Source organism: Plecotus auritus, assembly GCF_963455305.1.
Source record: "Plecotus auritus genome assembly, chromosome: 7".
Taxonomy (NCBI): Eukaryota; Metazoa; Chordata; class Mammalia; order Chiroptera; family Vespertilionidae; genus Plecotus; species Plecotus auritus.
In genome coordinates, this window is record NC_137774.1 from 42,603,135 (window position 1) to 42,630,710 (window position 27,576).

General features: G+C 41.8%; 1 protein-coding gene across 3 annotated transcripts in view; it reads right to left on the minus strand.

Annotated features, from left to right (window-relative positions):
- Positions 1-111: 111 nt before the first annotated feature.
- Positions 112-27,576, minus strand: part of RABEP1 (rabaptin, RAB GTPase binding effector protein 1) — a 115,357-nt gene continuing 87,892 nt past the window's right edge. For 2 of the 3 annotated variants that reach the window (XM_080678869.1, XM_080678870.1), the window contains 10 exons: positions 25,994-26,461; positions 24,641-24,745; positions 22,846-22,962; positions 17,125-17,223; positions 12,268-12,408; positions 9,885-10,074; positions 9,206-9,261; positions 5,636-5,734; positions 4,423-4,539; positions 112-2,725 (listed from right to left, as the gene is read on the minus strand). In XM_080678869.1, the coding sequence (XP_080534995.1) occupies positions 2,624-2,725; positions 4,423-4,539; positions 5,636-5,734; positions 9,206-9,261; positions 9,885-10,074; positions 12,268-12,408; positions 17,125-17,223; positions 22,846-22,962; positions 24,641-24,745; positions 25,994-26,461 (1,494 nt within the window). In that variant the 3' untranslated portion in view covers positions 112-2,623. Of the gene's footprint in view, positions 2,726-4,422; positions 4,540-5,635; positions 5,735-9,205; positions 9,262-9,884; positions 10,075-12,267; positions 12,409-17,124; positions 17,224-17,679; positions 18,004-22,845; positions 22,963-24,640; positions 24,746-25,993; positions 26,462-27,576 lie in introns of those variants that run through there. The other variant, XM_080678871.1, reaches the window with a different exon arrangement.

Below are 27,576 nucleotides of genomic sequence, written 5' to 3' on the forward strand. Positions count from 1 at the left end.
TTTCTCCACAGTTGAACAAGATTAAGAGCTGCATGTTAAAGTGCCAACACCAGAAATGTGATTCTGAAAAGGGTCAGGAACTTGGGATTCAAAGGAAAAGGCCACACAGTATACTAGGCAGCAGCTTTTTTAATTTGAACACTTTCTTCTTAAGGGCACACCTTCAGTACAGTTAACAAACGGTTACAACTGAAATCTGCTTAGAGCCGAGCCCAGGACCCACAACTGCAAGGCCACTGCTGGCTCACTTCGACAGGCAGTATTACCTTTGAGAGCTCAGTTTGGCTGTACACTGTGTCCTAATATGAGTTACGAGTGAGTACAAGGTACAAATGTAGGATCTCAAAGGAAAAAAGAAACAAATTACTTTGTATGCAGTATATGATTTTGTTCTCAGTTAGCCGTGGGTAATCTTTTTCTACCTTCCCATATTAGTTCTGAAAGGTAATACTGCACCTGCCTAGAAATGGCCGAGTGACTGCCAACTGAAAGCCACATAAGGCAGGTAACAGGTAGGAGGTAAATCATGTTAGACATGCGTGAGAAAATGTGTGTACAGACTGAACACAAGCACAGGAACACTTGTGAAACCCAGCTGATCTTTTCTTTTGTCCAGACAGGCTACATCCTGCCTTCTAAGTCAGTTTCCCATTTATACAGAAAACCCAGATTAAAGTGTTTCCTACCAGGATAGTAGCACAATGTTGGCTTCATATCAGACACAAATTGTTAACAAAACCTAGAGTAACAGTTTGGGGTTTTTTTAGGATATTTTTTAACAAAGTGGGTTCTAACAGTCTGCATCTGCCAAAGTAGAGACCATCCATCAGTGGTTCCCTAATCATGATTTTATTAGCCCAGTACCATCTTACTGAGAAAAACATCTGCAAGCTTGTTTCAGCAGAGCAGTTCCCTGGGAGCTATAGTTTAGTTCAGGAAGATTATAAATTACCCATCCATCCTGAATTATAGTGCCAATTTTAATATTCTGAAACAAATTAGCTCAGGGCTAATCCAAGGAAACAGTCTTACACTTACATCATTTAAACAGATTGTATTTCAGAATTAAATTCCCTGTAACTCAATGAGGATAAATGTTTCCTTTACCTAAACCAAGTAGTACTTTATACAAAAGGAACTGTAAACCAATTAAAATAATGTTTCATGCATGGCAAGCCTGTAGCACTATTTCCATAATTAGTATTTACTTTTAAATTCATAATCATGAATGCAAGACTACAACAATAACCCAAGGAATGAGGTATGTAGTCTTTATCTTGTCCCATGGAAGACAGAAGTAAAGATCTTTCGGGCTAGTCCACAATAGCTTCATTTATAACAATGACAATTCACTTTAATTACCACAAGGTTCCTTCAAGTACCCTGCTGTTATATAACACCAATCACAAAAATAATTTGAAAACAATTTTACCTTTGAACCATCTCTATCATGAATGAAACCATGAAGGCTCCCACTGGCTAACAGTCCTGCAGCAGGTCAATAGCCAACAGGAACCGTTCTCTGTGCTTTCTGCAACACCATACGGCCAAGGCAGCCTGTTCACTGAAGCTTTCTTCACAAAGAAAAGCTAACCTCACAGGAATGACAAAGCAGATTTCCAACTGATGAATGGACTGACTGGGGTTTTCCCAACTTCATAAGCATTATCACACTCCAGGTCTAAATTATAAAAGAAAAATACAAAATTGGTACCTGTCAAACATAGTTATCACCATTTTGTATTTGACACTTCTGAAACAAACAGTACTTCGGCCCATTGATTCGAGTTAAAAGCAAGCAGCAGATTTATAAATTTATACTAGATGTTGTCAGACATAGCTTGTTTAGTTAATAGTATCTTTTCCCACTGATCCAATAACTAAAAGTTTTCAAGAGCAGGTGGTACCAGTTCAGTTTGACCCTGGTACCTGTGGGCCCACGTAATTTATCCAAGTAGCAAAAAAGTGCTTTCAAACAGTTTCTTGTGCTTTTCCTTTAACCCCAATTTCCAATATGTATAGCCCCAGTTAAGTTTTCAAATTCTCATAATTCAGTTCTTGGTTTTGTTTGCCACATCTTCTGATTCTCCGGCAAGTTTCAGTAGCATTTAAGATCCTCCAATGAAAGATAGTTTTTTAAAAAAGCACTGAGCTAGGAAATGCAGTCACTAGCCAATGGCCTGCTCTCAAACTTCATATTTTAATATAAAATATTCATACAGCATACTACACGTGTCTTGCTAACTGAATACTGTTACTGATGTACTCTATACAACAAAAAATTAACTCTTCCAAGATCTATGAACAGGAACACTACTGGATGGTGCTTTAGGGAAATGTTGGATAAATAGGCAAGGAAACAGCACTTTCTCCATCACCGAACCTGATCCACATATGCTGGAGTCAAGCCTGGGGTCTCGCTAGTGTTCCCATTTGAAAGGTCTTTTTGCTGCAAATTAGCCTGGCTGTTTGCTGTTCTGTGCTGCACAGTCTTCTCCCACTAGAAACACATTTCCCCAGTCTTCCTTTTTTGTGACTTCTTTAGTTAAGAGTAAGTAATTAATGTTGCTCTAAAGATGAGTTAAAAACCCAAAGTGCAGGCGAGAGTCCTGCTTTGAAGGTGTCATGTCTCAGGAAGCTGGTTAATGTCTGTCAGTTTGGTATCATTCAGAATTGCCCGGACTCTCTCCAAGGAGTCTGCTTGCCGGATCCGCTCTAACTGCACCTGGAGAGACAATACAGGGTAAGTGCACATGGTTCCTGCCTAGATTTTCGGAAGTTTACTTTGATTCTTTTAGAGGAGATGGAGCAATTCCTAAAAGCTGCTGTGGAGCAGACCCAGTGTAAGGTGCTGGGACCATGGATGTGTTGGTGGTGGGGCGGGGGAATTTCAACACAATATACTAAATGTCACTGTAGGCGCTCACTGGGTGCCAAGGCAGCATGGAGGTGGTGGTGGACCACTGTGGCCCAGTGTGAGGACCTAGCTCTGTAGGGTCTATGGGGAGGACAAAGCTAAGCTGGGCCTCAGGAGTCAGGGGCTGATATGATGCTTACCAGAGTGATTACTGTACGGTGGGTAAGGAACCACAAGGAGTTAAAATACATTGGAACATGGAATCTATATATATAATAGCCTAAGCAACCGGACGACCGACCGGTAGCTATGATACACACTGACCACCAGGGAGCAGACACTCTGCAGGAGCTGCCCCTTGGTGGTCAGTGCGCTCCCACAATGGGAATGCCACTCAGCTGACAAACGGGCGCCAAATGCCAGGCTCACAGCTGGCGAGCGCAGCTGTGGTGGTGTGAGCCTCTCCCATGGACACTCCCCACAAGCGCCTGTGTGGGGCCGCAGCAGCAGGCTCAGCAGGGCCAGGATGAGCGGGAGCGCTGCAGCACCCAGCCCGGGCTCAGGCTCCTCCCCTGCCGCCTGCCGCTTCTTGCACTACTTCGTGCTGTGCAGGATGGATGTAGACAGTGGGCTGGAGCCTGAGGAGCTGGCAGGTAAGGCCAGGCTGCGGTGGCACGGAGTTCCACTGATCCCCGCAGGCCAGGCAGAGGGACCCCAATGGTGCAAACCTGGCCTCTAGTATAAAATACAGACAGTCCTTGGGTTACATCGGACTTGACATACATTGTTTCGTCGCCATCTCCCATTTATAAAAAAAAAAAGTTCCCTCATTTCGATGTGTGTGCATATGTGTTTCATGTTTTTTGTGTTTTTTTTAAATATATTTTATTGAATTTTTTACAGAGAGGAAGGGAGAGGGATAGAGAGTTAGAAACATCAATGAGAGAGAAACATCGATCAGCTGCCTCCTGCACACCTCCTACTGGGGATGTGCCCGCAACCAAGATACATGCCCTTGACCGGAATCGAACCTGGGACCTTCAGTCCGCAGGCCGACGTTCTATCCACTGAGCCAAACTGGTTAGGGCTGTTTTATGTTTTTTATTATTTACCACAAGTAAAGGTCAGGAATTGTTAATATTTTAATTTTTTTTTTTTACTGTTTCACTTCATTACTGCTGTGTATGTGCTCCATGTGAATGACATAGGTGCTTATGTAGGTGGGTTCTGACTTATGGCGAAATTCGCATTATGTCGCACCGTAGGAACGGATCTCCGATGTAACCCGAGGACCTACTGTATAAGGCAAAGAGGTGAAAAACTGTAGGGCTAGGCCTTATTGGGAAGGGTCTTCCAAGGACTTTGCACTTTTAAGGACCAACAGGGTAGAGAGGGAAAAGGGCACAAGTCCGAGGTACACACCTGGGTTTTGGCTTGAATGACCAGGCTGGTGTTTGGGCTGCGTTAGCTATTGTCAGTGGTCGAGTCAAGGGGCGGTGAGTTCTCCTGGGTACCAGGACCCCCTAAAGTGCCTTGGTGCTCTAAGGGTTCCCCAAATGCCTCACCTGAAGGGTCTGAGAAAGCTTTACAAAATCCCTCTGGACTTGTTCACTGACATCTAGTTCTGTCTGCAACCTCTGAGCTTTGTTCTTCTCTTCAAACATTAGTTGTTCAATGGTAACCTAAAAAATACAAGTTTTAAAGGAAGATTAATGCCAAAGAGCCGTAGGTCAGAATCACTTAGGAGATCTAGGTACCTGTAGTCTCCTACTACTAGAGAAGAAAGGTGGGTATCGAGTTGCCTAAGCTACTTGCTCGAGGTCCCTAAAATGAATCAAAATGGATTCAAGTGCTGCACGCACGGACACACACACACACACACACACACACACACACACGACTCCCCTCACCCCTAGCAGCCTGGTGACAGTGGCTAATCATCAAGCAGCAGCTGCTAACCCCTAGCTGGTTTGGCTAAGTAGATAGAGCATTGGCCTGCATATTGAAAGGTACTGGGTTCGATTCCAGTCAAGGGCACATGCCCTGGTTGTGGGCTCAATCCCCAGTAGGGGGCGTGCAGGAGGCAACTGATCAATGCTTCTCTCTCATCATTGATGTTTCTATCTCGCCCCTCTCCCTCCCTGAAATCAATAAAAAAAAATTATATATATATGGCAGCTGCTAAGATCAGAGCTACTACAGCAATAGGGACAGAAACTTTAGGGACTTTCTCTGACAACCACAACAGTCAAGCAAATGAAAATTGTCAGTGACCATGTACCAGGCAGCCCCAGCTATCTCCCCTTCAGCAGGCCATGTGGCAGCATTTCTACAGACAAAGAACTATCAGATACCATGTTCACAATGTTTTTACACTTAAAGGTGACCACACAGACACTGTTTCTAGGAAACCTCCCCCACGATTAGCCTCATGCACTTTTATTCTAACTGGAATAACCAAAAGTTAGGCAGCAAATATGGTTCAATGCAGTATTTGATGAGTCAAATGGATGACCCTTTTGAAGCAGTGTGTCTAGCTATGGCAGAGCCGTTTGCTTCATGGCCCTTTCAGCAACACCTAAAAAAGCCAGAGCAGGCAGTGTCAGATCTGACCCAACTCGAATGAGATAAATTCACTTCATTTTCTTTCTGCGAGCAGGGTCTTGACAACTTTCAAAGGGTAGCACTATTCCAAGCAGCAATCTTTTTTAAATAGGCAAGATGTGATCCTACATTCTTAGCACTGCTTTTTTATCCAACTACCAACAAAAACATCACCTTAGCAGTAGTCTCTTTCTTTAACTGTTCTTCCAAAGTGATTTTCATTTCCTGAAGGCTCTCAAGCTGTTGAGACTTCTCTCTTAACATGGACTCCAACTGTGAAAGTAAGAAGGAAAAAGCTGAATTAACAGAAACTCCCTACTCAGCACACTGCCCAGAGGAGCTGCGCCTGGAGCGCGATGCCCAAGTTCTCAGGTCTCCGAGGCCTTGGACGTTGGCTTTGCCTGTAATGCTCTTCTCACCCTTTGGTCTCTGTGAATCTTATATTTATTCTTCAAGACCCATTTCTTTCATTAAACATTTACTAAGCACCTACTATGTTCTAAAGCCTGGAGATGGAGAAATCAGAAGAGACTGACATGAAGTAAAGAATTCTGACATGTGAACATGGAGGAAGAAGCATTTAATTCTGCCAGAAAAGTTGAGAAGGGCTTCCTTAAAGAGATGACATTTGATCCTTAAAAGATGAAAAATTTTACAGGGGAAGGGAAAGGGTGAAAGTGGAGAGAGACTCCAAAGAGAGGGGATGGATGACATGAATAAAAACGGAGTTCAGGAACTGTGGTGACTATCTGCTGAGCTACTGAGTGCAGAGGCTGAGGCTGGAGGGAGGCTAAGGAATAGGACTTGGTCCTGGAGGTAAAGGGAACCACGGGGGGTCTTTTAACCAGACTGGGACATAGTTTATAATGTAAAGACCACCTTGGTTTATTATAAAGATGAACTGGAATGGGATAAATTTGGGAGGCTGTTACATAACCCAGATGAGAATTGAGGTCTGAACCCAAACAGCAGCAGAGTGGAAAGGATGGGACGTGACTAGAGGGCTGATGATTTCTGCCAGTGCAACCTCGATGGTACAGTGGAGGCAGAAGCCAGACCTCAATGCGTGAGCAGTGACTGGAGGTCAGGCAGTGGAGGTCAAGAACCTTGGCTCTAAAAGGAAGAAGGAAGATTGGTAACTTGAGAGAGAAGTGTAATCCAAAGAGAAACCTTTCTCCTAACAGGAAACATCCGTGTAAGGGAAAAGACCAGTAACAAGGTAGAAGTTCAAGGCCCATGACTGAGGAGAAAACTGAGAGGAAGTCTGGTCAGAAACAAGTCTCATTTTCTTTCTTTTTTTTAAATTCTCACCTGAGGATATTTTCATTGATTTTAGAGAGAGAGGAAGGAGAAAAAGAGTGAGAAACATCGGTGTGAGAGTGAAACATCGATCAGTTGTCTTCCATACATGCCCCAACTGGGAATTGAACCTGCAATCGAGGTATGTTCCCTGACAGAATCAAACCCAAGACCTTTTTGGTGTATGGATGATGCTCCAACCAACTGAGCCACCTAGCTGGGCAGAAACAGATCATTTTCTCTGGAGAAACAGGACAGATAAGGTTGGGAAGAAAAGTAAGAGAAGTAATTGAGAGGCCAGCAAGCTGAAGGTGGCCTTATGATGATGGGTACACGGCCATCATGTGCCAAGTGAGGAGGTGAAGTGAGTGTGACTGTCTGACACCCACTGGGAGGGGGGAAGGGAGACATTTGCTAAGGGCAAAGGAAAGGCTGAGTAGCACTCAGGGCCCAAGTGACAACATGAGCAGTGTGTTCTTCATTCCAGTGGCATGAGCAGCGTGGGGCAGAGGTGGAGCAGGTGCACAGCAGGATTAACCCAGAGCAGGGCAGTACTGAGTGAGGGCGGCAGACAGACGAGAAGTCAGGGGACCTGCAGATGCTGCTGGGAGACCAGATGAAGGAAGCCATACAGATGCTGCTCAGAAGGAAAGAAAGAAAAGCCATGAGGAAGTCACTAAAACCAAAGGAAAAGTGCAGGGAATTGAAGGTCTGAATGAGGTTCTCAGACAGCTGGACCCATGGGTGTAAGAGCTGAAAGGATGGTAAACGAGGATGAGGCAACATGGGGCTGGAGTGAGATACCAGAGATGGACTTGGTGCAGCCAAGACTGTGGGAAAAAAGGGGCAGGTGGAGGCAAAGGTCATTGAGTCAACAAACAAGGAGACCAGTGTTGAGTAGGGTCATGCTGTCCAAGAGAAGAGGACTCTGAGCCAGCTAGAAACCATCATCTCCTATTTATAAAAAACTAGAGGCCCGGTGCATGAAATTCATGCACGGGGTGGGGGGGGGGGGTATCCCTCAGCCCAGCCTGCACCCTCTCCAATCTGGGACCCCTCGAGGGATGTCCCCACTGCCCATTTAGGCCTAAATGGGATCAGGCCTAAACAGGCAGCCGGACATCCCTCTCACAATCCAGGACTGCTGGCTCCCAACTGCTCTCCTGCTGCCTTCCTGATTGCCCCAACCGCTTCTGCCTGCCAGCCTGATCACCCCCTAACCACTCCCCTGCCAGCCTGATTGATGTCTAACTGCTCCCCTGCCAGCCTGTTTGCCCCCAACTTCCCTCCTCTGCTGGCCTGGTCAACCCTAACTGCCCTCCCCTGCAGGCTTGATCGCCCCCAACTGCCCTCCCCTGCAGGCCTGGTCCCTCCCAACTGCCCTACCCTGCAGGCCTGGTCCCTCCCAACTGCCCTCCCCTGCTGGCCATCTTTTTTCCCATTGGGGCAGGATCTTTGACCACATGGGGGCAGCCATCTTGTGTGTTGGAGTGATGGTCAATCTGCATATTACTCTTTTAATAGACAGGATTAGATAGGATAGAGGCCTGGTGCATGGGTGGGGACCAGCTCGTTTGCCCTGAAGGGTGTCCCGGATCAGGGTGAGGGTTCCCTTGGGGCGAGGGGCCTGTGGTGGTTTGCAGGCTGGCCACGCCCCCCGGTGACCCAAGCGGAGGCCCTGGTATCTGGGATTTATTTATCTTCTACAATTGAAACTTTGTAGCCTGGAACAGAGACAAGCCTTATGCTCCCTCCATGGAGGCAGCCATTTCTGTTGGGCCGGCCAGGTGTGCGGAAAGCTTGGCTTCCATCGCTGGGGGCAAGCCTAGCCTCCTGCTCTCTCCAGCTCTGTGGCTTTTGTTATTTTTGTTGGGATTTATTTACCTTCTATCATTGAAACTTTGTAGCCTTAAGCAGAGGCCTGGGCCGGCCAGGGTGTGCAGAAAGCTTGGCTTCCTCCATCACCGGGGAAACCCAAGCCTCCCTCCTGCTCTCTCCGTGGCCGTAGCCATCTTGGTTGGGGTTAATTTGCATACTCGCTCCCGACTGGCTAGTGGGCGTGGCTACTGGGTGTGGCTTGTGGTGTAGTGGTGTAGTGGAGTGATGGTTAATTTGCTTATTACTCTTTTATTAGATAGGATTCTGTACATATTTCTACTGTAGCTTCAAGTACATATCAATACCATGCCTTACCTGTCTTCCCACTACCATGGAAACTCCAGGCTGCAATCATATCTGTCCCCTCTGTACCCTCCGGTCTACATGTGGCCTGGCACAGAGCAGATTCCTCAATAAGTGGTCTCAATTATCATCACACCCTTTCCCACTGTATTTCTCCCACTAGACACAAGGGACATGTCATAACTATATTTTATTCCTTGGGTCTAGCACAAAAGAATTCAATACATAACTACTGGTTGCTGGTGGAAATAATTTGAAACTCACCTGTCCTTTTTCTATTTTCATTCTTTCTAATTCAGCTTTTAAGCTAGAAATGGAAGCTAGAAGGAAAAAAAGAGGGAGAAGTATTATCATTTATTGATTATTGTGGATTTAAATTCTTACACCCCTCCTTTTTTCTACCATAATTTCAATCTCATATAATAAAAGAAGTCAAATATATATGAAATGCGGGAGGAAACCAACACCCTTTTATCAAAATTATCCCCAATCAGCATTATAACCAAGCTCAGGTAAAAGCGGAGTCCATATGAATGAATACTGTATCATAAACTCCCTCTACATCAGATATCCACATCTAACGCTGGGGTGTGTGGAGATATTCCCTGCAGGAATCTATTAACCCATCAAAGTTCTGCAAGGAAATGCCACCCATCTAGTCACCCTCCCCAATGGTCTAGGTTCAAGTACTGACTTTCCCATCTCCTAGTAACTGCCAAACAGGCCTCTAGAGCTCCTAAAAAGACAGTGAGTTTGGAGTGTTTTTGTTTTTTGTTTTACTCCTCGTTACTGGATATATCAGAACATCTGGGAAAATGGACTGAGTTCTTAACTCTTTTCTATACTTTTCTGTTTCCACATTCTATAGCCATGTATTACTTAAAATCAGAAAAAAGTTTTACTTAATGCCTCCAATTCTAAACTATATCACTTTTATCTTCACCTATTTCTTCCTTGCAGTTTTCTATTTCCAATTGCAGAGTTTCTTCAAGGTTCTCTTTTAAACACTGTTCCGCTTGAATCTGCTCTTTTAGGAAAAGAATTTCAGCCTTCAGCTTCTCTTCCATGTGGTCTGCTGCTGTCCGCACATTAATGATGTTCTCACGGTACTTTAATACCAATTCCCGGAGTTCCTGGATTAAAGAAACAAATTGTTATTGGGTTTGTAAGGAAAGAAAATAAACAAAAGAAGCTAAAGATTTTCTGCAACCAGAATTTCAGGTGTTGTTTTAAATGGTTCAAAAATTAAAGATTTCCAACTCCACCCCACTTGGGGCTTCAAGGGGTAGGTACTATGCATGTCATGTTAACATTCAGAATGTTATAGAAATAAGACAACATTTCCAGCCAAAAAAATGTGCACTGTGAACTACATATTTTTCCCTCAAAACTGTTTCATAAGCAGAAAAATAAAAATGTTAAATGACTTACAATGTGGGGTTCACCATGAATAGTTTAGGAGCTTCTACTAGTCCTTGCTTAAATTTAAGGAGAGTTAGGGTTTAAGGACCAAAAGATAAACTCAGAAGCAAATGTGAATTCTATTAAGATAAAATTTATTTACTTATTCATTCAACCACTTGTTGAACATCTACCACAAGCAAAGTACTATGTTAGCTCAGAGGCAAGTATGGCAAAGAATGGCTTTCTAAGGTGATCACCATTTGCTATAATAAATTCAGCTTAAATCTCATTTTTTCCCTACATTTTAACTGTCTTCTTTAAAGTCCTCCCAATGATATCCTAAAGCAACTGTAAAGCAAAAACTGGGATTCTTAGATAACTAGCAAATGTATATACATTAAAGAACAGCGGGGGAAAAGGTAAAAAACTGTTAAGTATTTCGTAAGATTTACTGCTGAAGCTAGTCTAAGAATCAAGGCTTAAAGGCTAGACTGGTTATATCCTTTAAGGCTTCTTGGATTTACTTTTTTTTTTTTTTAATTTAAGAATAAAAAGTTTTCTAGAGACCATGGAAGAGAGGAATCTTTCCCGCCAAGAGGGAAAATGTAACAGGTGTTAAGTGGTCTGCTGATAGCTAAAGCAGGCAGATGACCCCTGCAAACATTTCATTTCTGGTGCATTCTCAATCTAGTTCTGCAAGAATAACTTTCAGACCTTTGATTTGGCAAAAAATTCTTATATATGACACTGATAGGATGAGCAACAGAAGGAAAAAATAAGTAAATTGGAACTATCTCAAAATTTAAAACTTTTGTGCTACAAAGGATACCATCAAGAAAGTGAAGAAGACAATCCATAGAATGGGAGAATTCGCACCCACTAGGATGGCTATATCAAAAAGTGAAACAAGCCCAGCTGGTATGGCTCAGTGGTTGAGCATTGGCCTATGAACCAGGAGGTCCCAGTTCGATTCCTGGTTAGGACACAGGCCTGGGTTGTGGGCTCGATCCCCAGTAGGGGGCGTGCAGGAGGCAGCTGATCAATGATTCTCATCACTGATGTTTCTATCTCCATCTCCCTTCCTCTCTGAAATCAATAAAATAAAATAAAAATTTTTTTAAGTGAAACAAGTGGTGAGGATGTGGAGCAATCCTCAAATAATTAACCACCAAGCAATCCCACTGCTAGGTTTATACCCAAGAGAAATGAAAACACATATCTACATGAAAACCCATATGTGAATGTTTATAGCAACATTAAACAACCCAAATGTCCATCAACAGACAAACAGGTAAAGGAATGAAGAACTGATACATGCTATGACATGGATGAGCCTTGAAAATAGTATGCTATGTGAGAGAAGCCAGTCACAACAGACTACAAACTGTATTACTCCAGCCCTGGCTGGTGTGGCTCAGTTGGCTGGAGCATCATCCAGTACACCGAAAGGTGATGGGTTTCCCAGACAGGGCACATACCCAGGGTGTGGGTTCGATCCCCAGTAGGGATGGGTACAGAAGGCAACCGATCAATGTTACTCTCTCTCTTCCTCTAAAATCAATTTAAACAAAGACATAGCCTCAGGTGAGGATTTAAAAAAACTATGATTCCATTCATGTGACAATCCAGAAAAGGGCCATCTATAGATGGTAAGTAGATTAGTAGTTGCTTAAGGCTGTGGGGTGAAGGAAGAAATGGTAAGGAGTTTCTTTTTGAGGTGACGAAAATGTTCTAAATTGATTGTGGTGATGGCTACATATCTGAGAATATACTAAAAACCACTGAATTATACACTTTAAATGGATGAAGTATTTGGTATGTCAATTATATCTCAATAAAGCCTCTTTTTAAAAAAGAAGAATTTATAGCCATTTCAGAAAATGTGCTTATTTACATTTTTGCGCAGGTGGAAAGTAAGTTACCTCTATAGTGTCTGGTAAAATGAAGTCTTCTGCTTGCTGTAATGACACATGCAAGCTATGCTTTCCCTGAAGACTGTCATTGTCTTTTTGTAACCTCACCAACTCTTCTGAAACCTGTTCCCGTGACTGCATCAGCACTGCCTAAAATAGAAACAGATACTAATCACAGCCAGAAAGATTAAATCCTACCTGCTGATAGCTGCACCAGAGACACAAGGCCAAACCAAATGAGGGCTGAGGATACAGGGTGCATAACCCTCATAGACTGACTTACAGCCTTTACATATATTGAAGGGGACAGGCAATGAAGCAAGTTATTTGAGCTCATTCTCCACTGCTTCTACCAACAGCCTAAAAGTTGTGACTCTCTTCTCCCGTATCCTGGACTCCAGAAGGAACAGTATCTCTGGCTAGATGGAAGTGTCTGACACAATTAAGACTTGTATCAAATAGAGCATGCAGTACAAGACTCCTCTTTCCTGACAACATGCATTCAACAGGAAGTAGGGAGAAACCAAAAGCAGTATCTTCATTTTTCATTGCATGTACCTACATTCAAGCTCAAGAATGTGAATGGCCCAAGAACGCCTAATATTAAACGTCATCAAGAGGATATATGTTTAGGAAATAAAAGAGCCTTAAGTAGCTCATTCTTAAAATGGGATAAGCTCCTATTCCTGCTTGATGATGTAGAAAATTATCTTAGGTACTTCATATGAATTTGTATCAATATAAAAGTTATATAAGATAAAATCCCACAACAGTATTTAATTTCTGCTGTTTTAGTACTAAGTCATTTAATTTAAATACATAAATGTAGATTACTCACTCACCCAGTATTTATTTAGCAGCTACTCCTCTATGCTAGGCATTTTGATACCCATGGGGAATAAAAGACAGATGCTCTGGAGAAGCTCATGGTGCAGTGGAGGGAAAGGTAAGCAAATCAGAGATTACCAACCGTAATACAAGTGCTAGGACAGAATGGGCCCAGCAGTGATAAAAGGACAAAAGAGTATCTATGGTTAATTCTACTGGCTCTTATAAAGATAAAACAGAATCAGTTTTGCTTTATGCTCACTTTCAACCCATTTACAACAAAACATTAGCATCCCGCTACCTTTAACTTACAAAAGAAGGGAAAGAAGAATATGTACAGATTTGCTAATTTTTGTAAAGAGAAAAAAACAAAGATAAATTTAAATGATCATATATTGGAGTGGATGATAACAGGATGAAAAAGATAAGGAATGAAAGTGAAACTTCTGAGTATTTACACATTTTTATAGTTTGAAAAGAATCCAGCCCAGCCCTTGTGGCTCAGTGGTTGAGCTTCGACCTATAAACCAGGAGATCACAGTTGGACACCTGGTCAGGGCACATGCCCACGGTTGCAGGCTCAATCCCCAGTGGGGGCCATACAGGAGGCAGCCGATCGATGATTCTCTATCATTGATGTTTCTCTCTCCCTCTCTCCATCTGCCTTCCTCTGAAATCAATTAAAAAAAAAAATTTTAATACAGTATATAATGTATACAACACAAAATATGTGTTAAATCAACTGCTGATATTACTTGTAAGGCTTCCAATCAACAGTAGGTTATTAGTAGTTATATTTTGGGAAGTCAGAAGTTATGTACATGGATTTTCAACTGTGCTGGGATCAGTGACAAGAACCTCCACATTGTGCAAGGGTCCACTTATTATAATAACATTATAGTTACATAGAACATTTTTGTTCTTAGGAAATAAATAGTGAAATATTTAGGAGTATATGATGTCTACAGCTTAATTCCAAATTGTTCAGAAAATACATACAGCCTTGGTCAGGTGGCTCAGTTGGTTGGAGCATTGATCGTCCCATACACCAAAAGGTTGTGAGTTCCATTCCCAGTCAGGGCACACACCCAGGTTGCAGATTCCATCCCCAGTCAGGGTGTGTACGGGAGGCAATCTATAGATGTTTGTCTCTCACATTGATGTTTCTCTCTCTTCTTCTCTCCCAAAAATCAATAAAATAAAATAAAAAAATAAAATAAAATAAAATAAAATAAAAAATAAAATAAAATAAAAAGCTCTTTAGAGTAAGGTAGTATGTACCAGAGCCAATATTCCTTTTTAAAAAATATATATATTTCATTGATTGTTTTAACAGAAAGGAAGGGAGAGGGATAGAGAGTTAGAAACATCGATGAGAGAGAAACATCGATCAGCTGCCTCCTGCACACCCCCAACTGGGGATCAAGCCTGCAACCAAGGTAGATGCCCTTGACCAGAATCGAACCTGGGACCCTTCAGTCCGCAGGTCGACGCTCTATCCACTGAGCCAAACCAGCTAGGGCAGAGCCAATATTCTTAAGAAAAAAACAAAAAAAAAACAACACGCCGAAACCGGTTTGGCTCAGTGGATGGAGCGTCGGCCTGCGGGACTGAAGGGTCCCAGGTTCGATTCTGGTCAAGGGCATGTACCTTGGTTGCGGGCACGTCCCCAGTGGGGGGTGTGCAGGAGGCAGCTGATCTGTTTCTCTCTCATCGATGTTTCTAGCTCTCTATCCCTCTCCCTTCCTCTCTGTGAAGAATCAATGGAATATAGTTTAAATAAATAAATAAACAACAGGGTGGGGCAAAAGTAGGTTTACAGGTGTGAGTATGCAAAATAGTTTATTCTTGAACTAGAGGCCCAGTGCATGAAATTTGTGCACTCAGTGGGTGGTGGTGGGGGGGGTACTTCAGCCCAGTCTGTGCCCTCTCACAGTCTGGGAGCCCTTGGGGGATGTCCAACTGACAGCTTAGGCCCACAGTCAGACATCCTTAGTGCTGACGAGGAGGCAGGAGAGGCTCCTGCCACCGCCACTGCACTCGCCAGCCGTGAGCCGGGCTTCTGGCTGAGCGGTGCTCCCCCTGTGGGAGCGCAATGACCACCAGGGGGCAGTCCTACATTGAGCATCTGCCCCCTGGTGGTCAGTGCACATCATAGTGACTGGTTGTTCTACCGTTCGGTCGATTTACATATTAGCCTTTTATTATATAGGACTAGCGGCCCGGTGCATGGAATTCGTGCACGGGGGAGGGGTATCTCTCAGCCCAGCCTGCACCCTCTCCAATCTGGGACCCCTCGAGGGGTGTCCAACAGCTCGTTTAGGCCCGATCCTATTGGGATCGGGCCTAAACGGACAGTCGGACATCCCTCTCACAATCCAGGACTGCTGGCTCCCAACTGCTCGCCTGCCTGCCTTTCTGATTGCCCCTAACCACTTCTGCCTGGCAGCCTGATCACCCCCTAACCACTCCCCTGCCAGCCTGATGGATGCCTAACTGCTCCCCTGCCAGCCTGATTGCCCCTAACTGCCCTCCCCTACAGGCCTGGTCACCCCTAACTGCCCTCCCCTGTAGGCCTGGGTGCCCCCCCAACTGCCCTTCCCTGCAGGCCCGGTCACCCTCAACTTCCTTCCTCTGCCGACCTGGTCACCCCTATCTGCCCTCCCCTGCAGGTTTGATCACCCCCAACTGCCCTCCCTTGCAGGTCTGCTCCCTCCCAACTGCCCTCCCCTGCTGGCCATCTTGTGTCCACATGGCAGCCATCTTGTGTGTTGGAGTGACAGTCAATTTGCATATTACTCTTATTAGACAGGATTATTATTAATTACTGTATTCTTTTCCATAAGAACAACTGTTAATCTATTTGCCCACCCTGTATGTGCATATATAATATGAAAGAGAAAGGGACTGAGAAACAATTACAAGTATGAAACAGACCAGGGCTAGGATTTAGAGGTTAGCTTAAAGGTCATTCAGACACTGACCCAATGCCAACCAAAAAGAAACCCTCCTAGCCAGTGTGGTTCAGCAGTTGAGCATCGACCCAGGAGCCAAGAGGTTGCCAATTTATTCCCAGTCAGGGGACATGCCCAGGTTGCAGGCTCCATCCCCAGTAGGGGGCATACAGGAGGCAGCCAATCAATAATGTTCCTCTCTCAGTGATGTTTCTCTCTCTATGCCTCTCCCCTTCCTCTCTCTCTAAAAATCAGTAATAATAAAAAAGATTAAAAAAGAAAGAGAAAGAAAAGGAAAGAAAAGAAAAGAAAAGAAAAGAAAAGAAAAGAAAAGAAAAGAAAAGAAAAGAAGAAGAAACCACTGCCATGTAACCTGAGGTTGTTTTGGTCATCCCTGGAAGAGCTGGACAAGAGGCAGCTCTGTAGGACCATCCCAGCAGAACCAACAATGCTATAATTTACAAAGGGCCATCAGATGCAGGGTCCCAATTTTGAGAAAAAAAGAAAGAATAAGACAAATGGGAGTCAGATGACAGAGGAGGCCCAAATCTGGGAACTATTTTGCAGAGGTTCCAGCCAGCTCTTCTTCAAGAAGCTCTCTTAACCCAACCATCTCAAAATGAATGGCCTTCTCAAAGTTCCCCAGGGCCACAGGAGGATTTATCAGCATGCTTTTTTGTAACTCGTGGGCAATTAATGAAGTTATTTTAGGTAAATTCGCTGTCCAGGAAAAGCATGACTGCTTATAAGCTGCACCTGCTAGGGCTCTGAGAGATTTCAAATTTTAGTTTGTACTTGGAACTGAAAAAAATAGTGGTCCACAGTTTATTTGATTTAGGTTTCTGAAATCAGAAAAATGGATGAGAATATTGGGGGGTCAGAAGGTAGGCTTAAAAAGAAATAATGTCTTTACATAATAATGTCTACATAACCTTGCCCATTACTAATGTTCTGTAGGCCCTGGAGAACATAACAGTAACCACACTTTGACCTTGGAGATAAAGTCAATATCAAAGATGATTTCAAGATAGAACAAAAAGAACTATATTGAACATACTTAACATTTATTTAAATGTTAACTTACCATCTGTTCCTGAACATCCCTCTTTGCTTGGGAAAACCCCTGCTGTAACTCTTCAAGTAAAACCTCAGATGCTTGGGCTCTTAGGACAAGTGCTGAGATCTTTCACCAAAAGGAAAAAAAAGCATGTACAAAAAATAGCAGTTACAAAACTGGTTATTCTGAAACTAACCCTTCCATCTCTGCTTACTTAATGTACAGGATTATGTATTAGTCATCGTAACCCACTCATCAACAGGTATGTGAGCATCTGCTGCATACAAAGTCTCAGCCTTTCAGATATCACAAAGCAGTGCCTAAGTCCCCAGGATTACATGCAGCCACACATGAAAAAATGTATGGGCCTCTAGCCACAGTTATTAATCCATGTGACCTAGTCATCAATAATCTTAAAAATTATAAAATAAATCAAAATAAATTTGTTTACACAGTTAAAATATTGTTCGAATTCTGCTTCCAGTAGTAGTGATTTGGATAATGTGAAACCACTTTTCTATCGAGAATTAGGAAAATGAGAACAAAATATTGAAGACATGTACTCTTTTTTTTTTTTTTTTTAAATATATTTTATTGACTTTTACAGAGAGGAAGGGAGAGGGACAGAGAGTTAGAAACATCGATGAGAGAGAAACATCGATCAGCCGCCTCCTGCACACCCCCCCACTGGGGATATGCCCGCAACCAAGGTACATGCCCTGGACTGGAACTGAACCCGGGGCCCCCCAGTCCGCAGGCCGATGCTCTATCCACTGAGCCAAACCAGCTAGGGCGAAGACATGTACTCTTGAAGGCATTGGAAAATAAGGCAAAAAAAATCACGGAGCCCAGATCCAGAATGAGCACACTGAGAGTGTTGAGTGCAGCATCTGGAACAGCTGTTCTCTAGAAGAATGTACAAATTCCAAAAGACACAGATGTGACACTGAGAAGCTGAGCAGATTGTCTGGGAATCCAGGATCCACTTCAAAAAGAGACCCTTGGTAAATAAACACTCTGCACTTTAGATTGGGTCCCCAAAGGACCACACCTGAGGGTAACGGAAGAATTTAAAATAATACAACCTTCACAATTTCCTATAATCACAATTCCTATAATAGGATTAAGGTGATACAGGACTGTTAGTACCATTAGTTGCCTGATTCTTATAAGGAAAATGCCTTTGTATTGTTTCAACAATTTTTCATATACAATGTCTACCAATCAAGTAAAAATGCACAAGAAAATATGATTATAAGAAGAGGAAATGATTAAAAAACATAACAGAAACAGATCTACAATGAATTCAGATATGTGAATTATTAGAGGCAGACTTTAAAATATATTTGATCTGTTTGGAGATTTGATACAAAATTTTTCAGAGAACTGAAAACAATAAAAAATTACCGAATGGTCCTGGCCAGTTTTTCTCAGTGGTTAGAGCGCTGGCCTGCCGACTGAAGGGTCAGGTTTTAATTCCCAGTCAAGGGCATGTACCTGGGTTGCAGGCCCAATCCTGGCCCAGGTCCGGGGGTGTGCAGGAGGCAACCAATCGATGTATCTCTCTCACATCGATGTTTCTCTCCTCTCTTTCTCCCCCCACCCTCCCCTCCCTTCTACTCTCTCTAAAAATCAATGGGGAAAATAATTATCCTCAGGTGAGGATTAACAAAAAAACAAAAATAAATTTAAAAATTACCAAATGGATTTTAAAAACTGAAAAATTTACCTAAATTAAAAATTCAATGGATTTCAACAGATTAGACCCATTTGAAAAGAAAATGTGTGAACCAGAACACAGACCTGAAGAAAATAAGGCCGAAAATAGAATACTTTGGCCTTAGTATCTACTAAAGACATTTTGAACATTCTAACCCAGATTTAAAGTCATACAGATGCAATGTGAAAGTCTAACATATATCAATTATTTAAAGAATAATAACCAATGGAAATAGCTAGCTACTAGAGCAAAAAAATAAGCCTAAGCAAAAACTCTAATTTCACTCATAGATATACTCAAGAGAAGTGAGTCCTCATGTCCAACAAAAGACACGTACTAACTGTTAGAAAATGTATTATTCACTTACAATACCCCAAACCCAGAACAACTTTATTAAAATCTCTCAAAGGTTCACAAGCAGCTTCAGGCCTCAGCATGCCCCATACCTCCTGCTAAGTTATTCCTAGCTGGACCTTAGTGGCAGCCAGCTATGGTTCCCAGCTTGGCCTCTCCCAGGCACCTCAAAGCCCATCACAAGTGACAACATCACAGATCACTTTGTAGCTCATACCAGGTACTCTGGGATGGGTATAGGCAGCAGCTGACTTTGACCTGCACCAGAGCCCCTCCCAAGAATCCCTAGAACCAACAAACCCTGCTGGCCCGTTTAAGACTACACCAGAGAACCACCAAGACACCTCCACAAATGACACACTCAAAGAGCAGATTTGGCAGACATCAGAGCCCCATTAGAACAAATCCTGCTCCACAGGGTCAGCCCCTGCACAACAGTTCCTCTACTGTAGTCATGCCCAGTCCTCACAGCCCGAGAGTTAACCCCCCCCCCCATTGACATGCCAACAGCTAGGCTCAACTATAGCAGGAGGGCACACACAACCCACACAAGGGACACACCTGGAGCAACCGGTTCAGGTAACCAGGAAGACTAGGCCCCATACCTACTACATATGGCCACTTGACCAAGACCAGGAGACACAGCAACTCTACTTAATACATAGAAACAAACACAGGGAGGCAGCCAAAATGAGGAGACAAAGAACATGTCCCAAATGAAAGAATGGAACAAAACTCTCGAAAAAGCACTAAACAAAATTGAGACAATCTACCAAGTGCCAAGGTCAAAGCACTGGTTATAAAGATGTTCAAGGTACTTAGGGGAAGAATAGATGAACTCACTGAGAACTTTAACAAGGAGATAGGAAACAAAAATGGAGATAGAAAACAGAAAAAGAACCAGTCAAATTTAAAATGCAATAACTATAATGAAGAGTACATTAGAGAGAATGAACAGTAGATTAGATGAAGTAGAGGATCAAATTAGCAATTTGAAAAATAAGGTAGTGGAAAACACCCAATTGGAAGAGCAAAAAGAAAAAAAGAATCCAAAAAAAGAGGATACTTTGAAGGGGCCTCTGGGCACAACATCAAATGTACCAACATTTGCAACACAGGGATACCAGAAGGAGAAGAGAGAGAGCAAGAAATTGAAATCTACTGGGGGAAAAAAAAACCACAGAAAACTTCCCTAACCTGGCAAAGGAAATAGACATATAACTCCAGGAAATGCAGAGTCCCAAACAACAAGAACCCAATGAGGCCCACACCAAGACACATCATAATTAAAATGCCAAAGGTTAAAGACCAAAGAGAGAATCTTAAAAACAGCAAGAGAAAAGCCGTTAGTTACCTAGAGGGGAATACCCCTAAGACTGTTGGCTGAGCCCTGGCTCAGTAGTTCAGTTGGTAAGAGCATCATCCTGATACGCCAAAGTTGTGGGTTCACTCCTCGGTCAGGGCACATACAAGATTCAACCAATGAATGCATAAATAAATGGAACAACAAATCTCTCCCTCCCCCATCTCTAAAAAAAAAGAAAAAAAAAAGAATGTGAGCAGATTTCTCAACAGAAATGTTGCAGGCCAGAAGGGATTGACAGGAAACATTCAAAGTGGTGAAAAGCAAGGATATAACAACCAAGATTACTCTACTCAGCAAAGCTATCATTTAGAATCAAAGGACAGATAAAGAACTTCTCAGAGAAGAAAAGCTAAAGGAGTTCATCATGACCAAACAGTATTATAAACATATGTTCATAACCCAAGGTGAGAAAACATTCTTTTAAAAACTGGGTCAACATTCACTAATCATAAAGAAAAGATCAATAAATTTAACTACATTAACTTAAGAACTCCTGTTCATCAAAAACCACCATTAAAGTAATGAAAATAAGGCCCTGGCTGGATAGTTCAGTTGGTTGGAGTATTGTCCCACGCACTGAAGGGTCCCGGATTCCATTCCAGATCAGGGCACATACCCAGGTTATAGGTACGATCCCCAGGCGGAGTACATACAGGAAGCAACCGATCAATGTTTGTCTCTCACATCAATGTTTCTCTCTCCCTCTACCTTCCCTTCCCTCTCTCTCTCTTTCTCTCTCATCAATGAAAAACATCCTTGAGTGAGGAGTAAAAAATAATGATCATGATAACGATAATAATAATAAAAACAAGATATAGGATAGAAGACATTTGCAACACAAATCACTAAAAGACACCAAGATTATATAAAAAACTCCTACCCTGGCTGGTGTTCCCAATGGTTAGAGCATCAGCTGAAACACCAGAGAGTCACAGGTCCAATTCTGGTCAAGGGCACATACGTGGGTTGCAGGTTCCATCCCCAGCCCGTTTGGAGTGTGTGTAGGGGGCAACCAGTCAATGTCTCTCTCTCACATCAATGTTTCTCTCACTCTCCCTCCCTTCTCTATTTCTCTCTCTCCCCTCCCCCATCCCTTTCACTCTCTCTAAAAATCAATAGAAAAAATATCCTCAGGTGAGGATTAGAAAAACAACTAACAAATCAGAAAAACAAGTAACTTTTTAAAAATTAAAAGAACACAACGCAATAGAAAAAATTAGCATAAGACTTGAGAAGGAATCTCACACACAAACAAAATGATATCCCAGTAGCCAATTAACATGAAAAATGCTAAATAACCTCAATGGTCATCAGAGAAATGCAAACTAAGCCACAGTGAAATACTATTCACACCCACCAAAATGGCTGTAATTAAAATAACTAACAAAATGAAGTTTGTCAAGACTGCAATCCACAGGAATTCTTCTCATATATTGCTGGTGAGAGTATAAATTCATACAAACACACTGCAAAACTCTTTGGCCTTAGTATCTACTAAAGACATTTTGAACATTCTAACCCAGGAATTTCACTCCTAGGCATATACCCACCAGAAATATGTTCAACAAGCCCTATACAAAAATTTCAAAGTAGAATTATTTATACCAGAACTAGAAACAACCCAAATGCTCACTGTGATATATAAATTTTGATATATCCATATACTAGTACAACTATACAACAATGAAAATAAGCATACTGCTACAAGCATCTTGAGTAAGAATCTCACATGTTGAATAGAGGAAGACAGACACAAAAGAATACAAACTATACGATTCATTTGTTAAAATAATAAAATTAAAAAACAGACAAAACGAATCTAATGGTGTTAGAAGTTAGGACAATGGTTACCTCTGGGGAAGGGGTGATAAGTGGAAGAGAAAGTGAAGGTTTCTGGTGTACTAGCTAATGTCCTATTACTTGACCTTGATATGGTTACAAGGATATTAGTTCTGGTATGTCTGAGTTTTTATACTATGAACACTATACTTTTAAAAAGTTAAAAAAAAAAAAAAAAGATAATTAGTATCTCTCCTGTCTGCAAGTTTGTTGTGCAGCAGAAAACCAAATAAAAAACAAAGGGGAAAGCAGAATCAGCCTCCTGGTATTCATTAATCAGTTACTTCAAAAGTTTTGTGTGTTTTTTTTAAATCTACAAAACAGATACCAGAAAAAAATAGTTAAGAGGAAAAACAGAACTGCCAAATCTTCAGGGCAAGAAAGAAACATTATTAAGTTTTCAGAATTTTTTTATTTAAACAACCCAGTCATCTCCCCCATGGGTCACATTCTAAAAACCCTCATTTACCTGATGACTTGAATCTTCAGTGCTCTGCTTTATGAAGTCTTCTAGCTCCTGTTTATCTTTCATTGTCTTCTCTAACTGGTCATTTGCTTGTCTTAGCATCACCTGTAGTTTTTTCACCTATATAATTTTAAATGTCAATTAGAAGTACTAGAATTCTTTTATAAAATGAAAAAAATATGTAACTCCAAAATTTTTAAATTTAATTTTCTTTCTCTGAAAAAAATCATAAATTTGTCAATTCAGAAAAAAAAAAAAAAGAGAGATAAATGGCCTAATTTGATGACTATACTCTGCTTTACAGTTAACAAATCATTTTTCACATACATTATCTGCTTTTCCTCCTGGGTCCTCTAAGCTAGGACACTGGCCTCCCTGACACTAGTATATCCTCTGCCTCCAATCTACAGTCCATACTAACACCAGACATTTTTTCTAAAACAAAAGTCAAATCACATTACCATTTCCCTACTTAAAATCGCTAGATGTCTCCTAAAGTCTTCAGGGTCAAATTCAAATCCCTTCAATCATCACCCCTCCCTCAGTGATGTCATCATGACCTCTGTAACTTCCTCTCCCATATTTTATCACACACACCCTTTGCCTCACCACAGAACTATTCATACTTTCTAGAACACATAATTTTCCTTCATAACTCTGCTCTTTTGTACATCTTTCCTCTCCTTGAACACCCTTTCCTCACTTCTTTTCCTAATTAATTTTTACTCAAGTTCTAAAAGAAATTTAACTCAAGTGTTACCCACAAGTGTTACTCAACTGAGCCCAAAGTAAAGTTAGATGTTCCTGTCCCTCCACTAGTTCTGTGTGTACATCTCAGGAACAAACTGTATGGAACTGATAGCTTGGCTAGCAACACTGAAAGCTCCTTATGGGCAGTAAGTACTATGTTCTATTTGTACCTGAATACCCAGGATTCAGCAAAATGCCAAACACAGTTGAATGTCTACTGAAATGACTGTGGAGTCCAAGATAGCCCATTCCAATGCCACACTATCAGAGGCTAACCTAAGTTTCACCAACAGCTTTAGAAATTTACCTTTCAACCATCTATGAAAAAAAGCATATAGGCAGGAAATCAAGGCCAATGGCATTTGAAAATATTAAGCCATCATTCTAATATGTCTAAACTTATGTTGAAAACAAAGGGAACAATCTTCATAACAATCAAAGAACAATTAGGAAATATAAAAAAAAATTTCTTTTCCTTACATATACTTTCACAAGCCTACGCTCACGAATTCCACATTATTTTCTAAGTGTTACCGAGGAGTCCATTATTAGGTACTATATTTGTAAAAGGTACTTGTCAATTTCAGTATTCCAGATCAACCTAATCTTAATTTCTGTGACCCTGTAAATTAACCTAATTAATTCAACAAATTTATAACAAGAAATAGAGGCAATAAGCAATGAAGATTCCAAATACTGATTAATATAATATTCAATTAATGTTCCATGTTTATATACTCATGATAGTATCACTTTTAAGCCTTGGGCAGAAGGGGCAAGTTCGTAGGTAGGATATACCAGTGTCTCTGAAAGAGCTGACCTGACCTATGAGGTGTTGGGCAAACTGATAAAGCAAAGACACACAGAAGCAGAGGTTCTAGTGTGCTCCCACTGGAGATGTAACTGACATTGCATGTACCAGATTATTTCATATTTAACAAGACGGATGTACTTCATAAAGCAAATGGGAGGGGAAAACAAATTAATCCTGCACTTCCAATGAAAACGACAACAGCTCACCAATTTGACATACCCAAAAGAAACTCACCTGGTCTCTTGTTTCGGCCTCCTGAATCTGAATTCCTTGTAACTGTTTTTCATAATTGGAACACATATCACAACGTCTACCAAGTTTATTCCCAGCATTATGTACCTGAAGGGCACCAAAAGCACCTCTTATCAGGCAGAACAAAATAATTTTACATCACAAACGTGAGGAACACATGCACAGTCTTACCTATGTTACTCAAAGTAGAACATGGAGTAAACAATTTCTTCAGGTACTTAAGGCAAGAAGTTACAACATAGGATTGGATTCTACGAAGTCATAAGCTGATATGAGTACGAAAGCAAAACAAGGGACATGACTTTACCACCAAGAGACTAAGTGTCACAAAACACCATATTTGAGGAAAACACAAAGCAAGCAGAAGGTACTACACCGTGAACTCACAACTGAAACCCAGCCAAGGAAGGGGATGGGAGGAGGAACCAGTGCCAATTACCCATTTCACCTGCTCCAATTACCAAGTAGGTATGAAACTGTTAAGTAGCACCTTCTCACATGTAGAGAAGAAAAGTTTCTTTGGGGCTTAATAAGCTGTTCTACTTACTGAATGACAGCTTCTTTAAAGAAAAGTAACCCTGGGTAAAGGAAAGCACTGGAAGTCAGAAAACCTGTATTCTAACCCAGGTTTTGCTGCCAAGTCAAAGGAGAAACTTAAACAAGTCACTTGACTTTTTGAGCTAGTTTCTTCTCCTGTAAATTGGGGACAATAATGTACTGACTGCCTCATTATTATCAAGAAACTCAAAGAGATGAGGTATGTGAAAGGGCTTTGTAATCTGTAAAGCACTATGCAAGTATATATTACAGGTTTTATCTCCTATCTTACTTCTGAATTTACAAATACTATTTGAAGGAAAATTAACCTCACTAAAGGCTGCCTTTTTTCTTTCCCGTATTTTCCACCCCCTCCCCTTAAATTCACTCTCAGCATCTATTGCTGACAAGCATTTGCACTTCAAATATCAAGGAAAAATGAAAAAGTAAGAATCTTGGAATACACTGAGATCATAGAAACTGCAAAGCAAAGCAAATTCAGGCTACTCTAACTCAAACTTAGCTATCTTATTCAGGCAGACTGCTCCACTTCAGAGGTGTGACTGCAGGTGGAAAAGTTCGCACCCAATGCAATTAGCTAGAGTCAGTTCCTTCGTCATAATCACCTGGAATAGCCAAAGCAGACTATGACAAGGGTCAGACAATAAGGTGAATATCCACTTGCTAACAGCATGTACATGTACTGACTCCAGGGACTATCTTCTGAATGAACAATAAATTCCAGAGTTACCCAGTATTGCTCAAAGTGATCAGGAGGAAAAAAGAAAGATAACTCACCTCTTTTTGCAGGAGATTCCATTCTGTCTCACTGACTAAGCGATAACCGCTGGGGGACATATAAGCACTTTCCATACCCTGGGTGACACTGGAGAGGAGAGACGCAGTCTCTTCTTGTTCGGGTGTCATTGCCTTGATTGCTCTTTCCTGATCTTTGGTTAATGTAAACCCACTTGGCATTTGCAGTGACCCAAGGGAGGCAGTATCAAAGTTCTCAGACACGGAATCTGCTCCTACTAGTGGTCCAAAATCTGATTCGTCCAGGTTTCCAGCAGATTTTGCTTTGTAGTTATAGCCTAAAGCTTTGGATTGCAGTGAGCCTGAGGTTCCCAAGCTGTCTGTAGACTGTGCTCTCCTGAGTCCGTCTTTAAACATGTCATTGTCCAATTTACTGAATGGATCTCCAGATGGCAACAGTAAATCTGCATCTAAGGAATGAACTGAACCATGGGTACTATCTAAATGCTCCTGAAATGTGAAAATACATATTGTCACATTAGAAAATTCTCTGTATTTTCAAAAAGGAAAACTACCATATGCTAAAAGAATTTTACCACGTTACACATGATAATCATTAGTGTGTTACCTTCATGTATTTACTGAACATACATTTATTGAGTATCCTCTATTTGCTTGCTGGGCACTAAACCAGGAACTTGGGATACATCTGTGAGCAAGATACAACTTGCATCCTGTGAACTCAGGATACAACTGTGAGCAATCTCTGCCCTCAAGATGCTTATGGCGCCCTGACCGGTTTGGCTCAGTGGATAGAGCGTCGGCCTGGGGACTGAAGGGTCCCAGGTTCGATTCCAGGCAAGGGCATGTACCTTGGTTGCGGGCACATCCCCAGTAGGGGGTGTGCAGGAGGCAACTGATCGATGTTTCTCTCTCATCGATGTTTCTAACTGTCTATCCCTCTCCCTTCCTCTCTGTAAAAAAATCAATAAAATATATTTAAAAAAAAAAAAGATGCTTATGGCTTCATGAAAAACTAAACAAGTAAGCAGGCGATCAGAACACTGTATTTAATAAAATGATAGGCTCCTACTATGTACTGAATGACTCGGTAGCTCAAGGAGAGGAATTTAGTCCACACATAAGCAGTCAGAAAAGGTTTGCTGAAATTCAGTGCTGAGTATGTTGAGTGTGAGATGCCTGTTGTATATCCAAGTGGAGATGTCCATCCAATAGAGGGACATTTAAGTCTTTAGACAGAGACTTGGGAGTAACCATCATGTAATGATAATTCAAATCACAGCAGCAAATCGTAACACCTAAGATAATCTATAGGATGAGGTCAAGGGCAGAACCATGAAAAATACATTCTGGGGATGGAGAGAGAAAGGAGTAGCAGAGTGGCAGAAGTGAAATGAGGGTAATGGGGTAAGCCAGAAACCAAGTTTCAAGCACGATGTAATTAACGTGTTAAATGTGGTACATGGAGTGAAAGAAGCTAGATGCAGAAGTTATATATATCGTTTGATCCCAAATATATGAAATGTCCAGAATAGATAAGTCCACAAAGACCAAAAACAAACTAGTGGCTGCCAGAGGCCGAGAGGAAAAGAGAATGGCGAGTG